The following is a 9,360-nucleotide window of genomic DNA, read 5'->3' as shown; positions in this document are numbered from 1 at the left end:
TACTTCAGTCTGTCAATGTCTATTTCTGTCACTAGAGGGCGCTGTGTCTTCACACATCTTTTCTCTGGTCCGATATTTTAACACATCCATATCAGTGAAAACGTGTCTGTCTATCTATATATCTGTCTGCATACCTAAATATACACGAAATGTTTGGACTGCCAGATTTTTGCACAAAACGTTTTGTTACAACTTATTTGATTTGTCAAAATGTTTTCCTCTGCTTTATGAGCACTGGATTTAAAGGGGACATTTCACAAGACTTTTTTAAGAATACCATATAGATAATTTGTTAAAATTGCCACTTTGTAGGTGTAAGCAAAAATGTGCCGTTTTGGGTGTGTTTTTAACATGCAAATGAGCTGATCTCTGCACTATGGGCAGTATTATCCCCTTCTGACATCACGGGGGTACCCAAATTTCAATTACTTATTTTTTTACATGCTTGCAGAGAATGGTTTACCAAAACTAAGTTCCTGGGTTGATCTTTTTCACATTTTCTAGGTTGATAAAAAGCACCGGGGACCCAACCACACCACTTAAACATGGAAAAATCTGATTTTGATGATGTGTCCCTTTTCATGAATAATAAATCTCTCCTCCCATTGTCTCATGAAGTAGAGCCTTATCTTTTGCTTGTTGGTACTTAGGGCTTTTTACACTTGAAATAGTTAACCCCGGTTTATTCTAAAGGAATCCTGGGTTAATCTATTTCACACTGTTCTTACTTACCCCGATATTAAGAAATAACCCTGGGCATTCATAATCTGACATTTCACACTGTGCATTCCTAAACCTTAGGTCAGGTATCTCCAACTCTGCTCCTGGTGAGCTACCGTCCTGCAGACTTCAGTTTCAACCCTGCTCCTACACACCTGTCTGTAATTATCAAGCAACCCTGAACACCTTGGCTGCGTCCGAAAACTCTGAATTGCTGCCTTTCAAGGCAGGAAGGCATCAAGTCATGTCCGAATTTAATGTTAAGTTTACTTTCTGTCTCCTGAGATACCTCTATCGTCCTGTCCCACCACAATTCTATGCATGTGTGCGTGGGAAATGTGATTGGTCGAGCCTGGTCGAGTTTGAAAAAATAAAATGGCGGCTAAGTGGCTGGAGCAGAAATTTTGTGTCAATAATATATATATTTTCACTTTTTACACCTTTTAATGGCATTTCTAGTGAGAAATTAGTATTGTAGTTTTCAAATATGCGATTAGTTATCATCACAAAGGCGCTTTCTGTTTATATTTCAAACACGCTGCTTATGAAGTGTGTCCAAAAACATTTCTCTAAGCTGCCTTCATGCCTCCGGAGTCATTGCCTCATGAGGCAGCGAGGCAACAAGTCAGCTGCCTACATTTTCTCGGAGGTAGCCCTTGATTAGCTGCTTCAACCGTGTTTTATTGGGGGCTTAAAGGCACACCGCGGAACTTTTTGGCCACTAGGGGGCGCTAGACATGTATTTTTTATGCCTAGCGCCCCTAGAGGCCACAAGCGCCGCAGCACTGTCGCAAAGGAAAATAACTGGCCAACTAAAACTAAACTAAAAACTAAACCTTTAAAACGCTAAACGATCAACATTTTGAGGCATCAGGGAGAAACGCAGTCATGTTAATACAACTTTCTGATGAGGAACTCGTGGCAGAAGCCATTTCTCAATCTGAAGGTTGCAGCCTCCGGATGTCGTATTTCTAAGCTGCATACGTCATCAAGACTGTCTTATTTCAGAATATTAACAATTATAAAGTTGACTATTATACTTAGTTAATCGTAAATTGTTGCAGTATGCTTATGACTTGCGAATGTAATGCTCAGTTTACCTTAATAAACCAGGCTTGATGACGTATGCAGTCTGCATATTTGACCTCCGGAGGCTGCAGCCTTCCAATTGAGAAACGACCAGAAGTATTTCCTTGCCTTTTTCCAAACAAATATTGTTGTTTCGAAACTCGCCACCAGGATTTTCTGCAACGGCGCTCGTTTTTCCTCTCTTTTGTGTGAAAATTGTCGCTACAAATAGGTCTGCCACTTTGTAATACGTCACGCGAGTGACAGCGGAACGCAGCAAATGAGGAAGAGAGAAGAGAGAAACGCTCGGATCTGAGTGGTGAATGGGTAGGGTTTGGTTTTACACTGTGTGAGTTTGAGCAAGTTTGACTGCTATAGCATCCTGGATTGTAATGTAAATACCATAGACAGTAAAAGAAAGGTAAATACGTGAACACGTGAATGCAGCATCTGAATACAGGAAGCAAGATAATCGCCGTCATTTATAAAGAAGATCGCATTTATGTATGAATCAAGATCGTGAGTTTATATAAAAAATTGCCTTAAAGGGGAATCGAACCCGGGTCGCCGTGTCATAGTTCAGCGACACTAACACGGTGCCACAGAGTCACATATTAGAAGTTGCTCTCTACACTGTTTAAGTAGCCTTCAGCAAAATTCATGTTAAAAAAAATTGTGTGGAGGAAGTGACGTATGCCGTAAACCAGTCGAATTTTGTAGTTTTTTTTGTGCTCTGGTTACTACCCGAAACCCTAAGTTTTAAAGTACGAGTAAAAGCGATACAGACCCCGTCAGGCTATGGTAGACATGTCATTCAACCTATTTAAAGTCGATGTACTATCACAAGGTTCTTGAAAATTTATTATGAAGGTTGAAAAATTACATGGTGTCGCTTTAACATTCAAACCCTGCTTCGTTTCACGCTGCACACGTTTGGCACCGCAATGTGGGGTAAATTTCAGGGATAACCCTGCTTCTAAATTACAAATGTGCAACAATCCTTAACTTAGGTTAAAAGCAGGGTTTAGAACGAAGATAATTTGGGGTTAAGCGCAATGTGAAAAGCCCTTTAAAGACACAAGACACTAACTCAACAAGTGCAATTTCTTATACCAGACAGACGATGACGATGAAGGTAAGTGGCATAGTTTCCTAAAGTTCTACCTTACTCTGTGCCCAAACTATTTTGCTGCTGGTTGATGGTAAAAATAAAAGACCCAGACATTCATGGTTATTGCCATGGAAAAGAAATTGGGAATTATTTGAACTCTTAAGCAACCAGAAAGACGTCTGGCAAGGTCTTAAGATGAATCAACCCAAACAGCAGAGAGTAATAAGTTTAAGCAGATGGAACTTATGAGTAACCGCTACTTCAGACTCGTACGTCTATGGCTAAATTTAAAGAATGCCAATCTCTGGTCACAGATAACAATTACTGTTTTGGTTTATCCATTTGCGTCATTTTACCATACATGAAATACCATCGGCAATTGCACATCTGTTTGAGTGAGGGGCAAAAGTTATGTTAACCGGGTAACAAGAATGTAATAAAAAATTAGGATTGGGGTGGACCCTCTTTTTTATTTTTTTGGAAAGACGACTTCCCACTTGTCCACAGCTAATACCTCTGACTCAAATAACTATCAAATTTAGAATAATAAATAGGCAATTACATGCAAATGTCAAGTTTATCCAAAGTTTTCAGATAGCAATATTTGGTGGTTTCTTTGCAAAGTCTCTGTTAAGGTTTTTAAAGCATTTAATTTTTTTCCATGGTTAAAAGGAGTTCACCCCCAAAATCATCATTTTTTTGTTACAAACCTGTATAAATTTCTTTGTTCTGATGAATATGAAGGAAGATATTTGAGGAATGTTTGTAACCAAACCGTTCCTGAGCCCCATTCACTTCCATAGTAATCTTTTTCCTACAATGGGAGTGAATGGGGCTCACGAACGGTTTGGTTACAAACATTCCTCAAAATATCTTTGTGTTCATTAGAACAAAGAAATTTATACAGATTTGTAATAAAGAGTGAGTAAATGATGACAGAATTTGAATTTTTGGGTGAACTATCCCTTTAAAGGGGACATATCACAAGACTTTTTTAAGATGTCAAATAAATCTTTGGTCTCCCCAAATGAGCTGATCTCTGCACTAAATGGCAGTGCTGTGGTTGGATAGTGCAGATTAGATTTCTTCCAGCTATTTGGGGTAAGGAGGAACCAATAAATATAATAACCAAATATTTTTCTTTGAACATGAAGCAGTGTAATTGTCCACGTTTGTGTACAACAGGTTCCAGTTACACAGAATTAAGTATTATGGTGCAAACAACAAAAAATGTGATGTCCACATATGTGGACACACCAGGTCTTAGGAGGTTAAACAGGGAAAAAGTCAAGATTTACATGATATGTCCACTTTGAGTAAGCACAAATGTTAGAATTGTCCCTTTCATAACGCTGTTTGTTCCTCATAACAAAAATACAAAAATATAAAATGTTCTTTAAAGAGCCGTTTCTTATTTCTTAGTCGTATTGTTGCTTCTAGTTTGTGCCTAATTCACAGAATTCCTACAAAGTATGTTGACTCCCAAAAACTTGTAATTATTTGTCACATCCATAACACATGCATGTGTCCCACATCTTAAATAGAAAACTGTAAACAGACTGATATTTTTCTGATGTCTGAACTCAGAAAAATATAAAATATAAGCAGATTCAGTTTAATAAATGCATTCTCTGATCATTTATATTTCAATTTTCGACTGCAAATGTCACATTCATAATGTTGGAATTGCTCAAATAACATCCAATCTATTGATGCGCTAATGTGATGTAATATATCGCTGCTGTTGCATTCAATCTGTGAATGATGATGAACGTAAATGTGATTAACATTTGTTCTTATTGGCCAGTATTAGATTTTAGCATAGCAGCATTTTGCTGTTATTAAGGGCAAATGAAGGAAAATTGTGATGCTTGTAATGTGACAGTTCTGTCATGGGTATCTAAATATTGTTAAATTATATTAGATAGCAAAGTACAGTGTCTGGATATTTGTGTGTGTGTGGCTGCTGATCCGTATGTCATATTCACTGCAGTTTGAGGATTGTCCTGTTATAACAGTGAGGTCCATTGCATCTGTCCGTCTTCCACCTGACAGGCTATTTCGGTCTCAGTACGCCTGTCAGACAGAAATCTTTACCCTTGGACAGAATATCAACCCCAATGGGTCCCATGGGTTTCCCTTAAAGTCTTAAAGAAATCTATCTTTCTCTTTTTTCTCTCTTCTGAATAATTCAGTCTTTTCTAACCAAGGTCTATGCTTTAATGTTTCTCTAACAGCCTCACATTAAGCCATAGAGCATTTCCTCTATTTAGCCATTTAGTTGTTTATTGATTTTTTAGCTTTACAAGACCTCAAATATTTGTTAAGCCATTTGGTGACCCCTTCCTTCCATTAGAATAAATACAGAGATTCTTTTAACACCACAAAAGAGTTTGATACAAACTGCCGGAGCCTTTGGGATTTATGGCCAAAGTTGAATGCTGACCTGATTTATTGAAAACTACGTTTTAGATTTGACACACACGTTAGCTTGATGGATCTCTTTTATAAGCAAAAACCATTGTGTATGTGACAGAAAATATGAAATTAAATTACAAGATTTAAGAACAACAACAATACTTAGACTTTTTTTGTATTTTTTGCAAAATTAGGCATGTGTGTATATTGCATTATACTGGTCTCTTAACAAATGTACATTAGAATAATAATAACAATAGTGTAATAAATATACTCTTTATTTTTAGCAGAGAGGTGTCGAGATGATATCTGTGTGGATTTTATGATGAGTATTCATATTCCTCTGCACTCCGGCGGCCAAAATCCATCCAGCCGACGTAATCCCGATCTTTTATCCGATGGCTCACACTGTTTGCTTTGCTGTTCACGGAGGAGTTACGACGAACGGATCCTACGAGAGAAACACGGTAAAATACTTTATACTGTATATAGTATATAGTTCACACTTTATCTCTAATTCAACCCAAACCCAGCATCAAGTAAAATTATGTCTACTTTTGTGCTTTTTAAGCAGCGTTTCTAAAATCTGAAATGTACTTTTTTTAAAAAAAAAAGATTGTAAAGATGAAATAGATATAGAGAGATGGCAGGTTGCCGTCTGACAGTTATCTGAAGCTTTCAATATAAGTGTGATGTGTAAGTGAAGATGCCTCCCTGACATTGTTAATGTTACTGTTCAGACATGTCTTGTCTTGATAAGTCACTGTCTCACCTTTGGGTCTGATCCCAACACCTATAGAATAGCTCTGTTACCCTCACAAAAAAGTTTTTTGACAGCTCATATTTAACTTATTCAACTCATCCCATGTGATGTCAAACTAAAGTTTCACCGCATCCAATTTTTGGCCACCCATGTTGATGGGTTAAAGGTGTTGAAATACTGAAGTATGGACAAAGTGAGTCATTTAAACACACAGCATTTGTACTAGTTTGTGTAGCAAGGGTTTACCTGCTGTGATATGAGTTGTTGCTAAGCAACAATTATTTTTACTATTAATTGGGACACAAAACATTCAAGCTGTTGTGATTCTTTTTCCGTGCAGCAGATGGGAGAATCGACAACACAAAACGTAAACTACAATGTCTTTAAAATTTTCCCGAACTCATTTTTGTAGACTTGTTGTAACAAGCCTAGTTTTTCAAATGTGAGAAACTTGCACCTCCCACTCTCAATTACCAAAAAACACACAACACCGACACACCGAACAAGAGATTAAGATGTCACGAGAAAGTAGAGCTCTCATTAATGGGAGCAATTAGTTTCATAGCCATTGTCGTCTGCTTTTTCTCTGTGGTTATGTGCATTAAATACACATTATTGTTCGTCTATTAATGGGAGATTTCAACTCCACCCTTTCCACTTTAAAACGCTTTTCAATATAAAGGTTGCTAAATGGTTCTTTGTCCGGCTGTATGGTTCATCCACACAACCTCTCAGTTGCACAAAAGGTTTTTTGTAGTGGAAACGATACACGAGTCGTAATTTTATTTTTATTAAACAATCCATTCTGTTGACTGCTCTCTACAATGTAGGCAAAATCCACCACTAGTACACACAAACACACGTCTAAGACGTGCCTAATCACTGTTTGCCAAACTATGCATTTAATAACCTACAATCTATCATTTCTAACCGTGAGTTAACCGTTATAATAACTGTTGCATCACATTGAGTTTACATGTTTTAAGGCTGAATTCCTGTTCCTGCAAATATGATAATTGTTTTTTCCCTTTGAAGGGGTTACACCCCAATGAGCAGTTATGCAATTTAATGATGTACACCTGACCAAAACACATCCAAGCCCCACGCACCTCGGGCATAAACACGCTTCGTTCTGCTGTGTTTGTGTTTTAGCAATGCCCGGCAACGCTGCCCCTGAGCTAGTACGTGACAAGCGTTTTTCTTTCATTATCCGGAAACGTGTAATTTCACGAAAATGATTTTACCTGCCGCTCGACAGGTGTGACGGGATGTTAAACAAAGTTGTTGTTGATCCTCTTTATTTAATAGCTTTGCTTTAAATGTGTGAAACGTGTGGGTCATTTTTCTCATAGAAAACTCTTTATAAGTATAACAATGATAGATCTTTAAAGCGATTACATTTTTTAATTTCTTGAGGTCACCTGTGGGAGCTACATAAACAGGTTCATTGAGTTCGCTGAGCTACAGGGTCAAAAGTATAAAAGTATCTGTGAGTCTGAAGGATAAACAGAGACAACAGCATAATGTAATGAAAGAAGGAGTGAGATCTCATCACTCCTCATTAACTCGGGACAGCAGTATTTGGATCTGAGATGCATGAGGCTCTTGTCCGCTGGCAACTCTAATTAAAGCTATTTATTTTAAAGATTAAAATGACCCATACTCTGTTTGTCTCCATCGGATAGCGTTCTTCATTTTTTCCTGTTGTATTGAAGGACAGATGTTTTTAGAGTTTTGTTGTACCTACTTTGGTATTCAAGTGAATAGTGTTACTCTAAAGGATTATTGTTAGTCGCCTGAGAGTTGCGCAATTGCAGTGAACTGCAGTGTTTGTGTGTGAAGAATATATCTATATAAAAGATTTATGTTTTTTATGTATGCATAGACCCCACAATATTTTTATAATATTGCTGGCTCACAAGACAAAATGCATATTTTTGCATCGCATATATTGTGTGGTTCGTTGCTCAGCGTGTGTTAAGTCTCTCACCTTTTTTGGACATGAGTTTGGCTAGCAGTTGGCTGAGGTTAGCGCGGGGATCTGAGCCTGTTTCAGCCACTGGCTGCTGCTGTTGGAGGCTGGCGGAGCGGGCGAGCCGGCGGTGCTCACTGCCGCTGATGTCCAGCTGTGAGGGAAGTGGACTGTCCCCAGTGTCAGGAGTAGAGGAGCGGGGCCGACCCAGACAAGAGACAGAAAGAGCCGCCAGGATCACACAAACGCACACACTGCTGTTCATCCTATAAATGAGGAAGATAAAGAAAGTTAAAGGAATACTTTGATTTCTTCATTTTTTTTGAAAGATTTCATTTGAAATTTGTGAATGAGTGAGAATACATTTGAATCAGCTTTAATGTTACATATGTAAAATAATGTAAGTTATGTAACATAATTTTCTTGTGTTTTTTAAGAAGTTTCTTAATTTTTTCTAAATGGCCAAATTTAAAAATAACATAAATACAGCCAAATTTAACTTGATACAACGTTAAACTCGAAATTTACATTTTTTTAACTGGACTATATGGAACATCTTGGATAAAAAAGCACTTAATACATGTATAATAGTATAGTAAGTATATACACTATACATTTAATGTAGGTAATATTATCTTAGATAGATAGATAGATAGATAGATAGATAGATAGATAGATAGATAGATAGATAGATAGATAGATAGATAGATAGATAGATAGATAGATAGATAGATAGATAGATAGATAGATAAGAGCCTCTTACCTTTACTCTGTTTCTGTGTGCTTGGAGGAGAATGAAAGTGGGTTTTCTCATGAAGGAGGGAGAGAGGCACTTATATACCCAGCTGTGACGTGCACACGCATGCACACGCACACACACACACACACACACGCTTATATAGACATGTATGCACTTGGAAAATATTTTAGTCATAAAAATATACATGCAAACTCAATATTTGCATATGCTCTTCTCAGAATGACATTAAATATGCTTTAATTGTTTTGAGGACACTCACACACTGTACATCCACAATGACAGTGATAGGGATGGGTACAGCTCATTCACTACAACAAATCTGAAACTGGTAAGGGATGTGTGCGAGAGAAGTAGTCTAGAAACAAGCCCTTTGTGTTGCTCTGGGTGGGGTGTTTATATGCTTTTAAGGTTTTTTGTATGTGTGCGTTGTGTTAAGTGTGTTGTCCTTTCTATCACCCCAGCTAATTTCTCCATTTTAGTCCTCATTCAGTTCCTGTTCAAATGTTTAAGGAGTGGAAGCTATGTATATGTGAATTGGTATTCAATTC

The 9,360-nt window shown here is 37.5% G+C and overlaps 1 protein-coding gene across 1 annotated transcript; it reads right to left on the bottom strand.

The window, feature by feature from the left end:
• Nucleotides 1-5,165: 5,165 nt before the first annotated feature.
• cckb (cholecystokinin b) lies at nucleotides 5,166-8,897 on the bottom strand. The gene is made up of 3 exons (XM_055219149.2): nucleotides 8,816-8,897; nucleotides 8,071-8,318; nucleotides 5,166-5,768 (listed from the first exon to the last, which is right to left on the bottom strand). Exons 2-3 carry the CDS (start codon nucleotides 8,315-8,317, stop codon nucleotides 5,638-5,640), a joined length of 378 nt encoding a protein of 125 aa, XP_055075124.1. The 5' UTR covers nucleotide 8,318; nucleotides 8,816-8,897; the 3' UTR covers nucleotides 5,166-5,637.
• Between the last annotated feature and the right edge of the window lie 463 nt (nucleotides 8,898-9,360).

This window comes from Misgurnus anguillicaudatus, chromosome 20 (genome assembly GCF_027580225.2).
Source record: "Misgurnus anguillicaudatus chromosome 20, ASM2758022v2, whole genome shotgun sequence".
Classification (NCBI taxonomy): Eukaryota; Metazoa; Chordata; class Actinopteri; order Cypriniformes; family Cobitidae; genus Misgurnus; species Misgurnus anguillicaudatus.
This window is presented reverse-complemented; position numbering and strand designations above follow the sequence as displayed.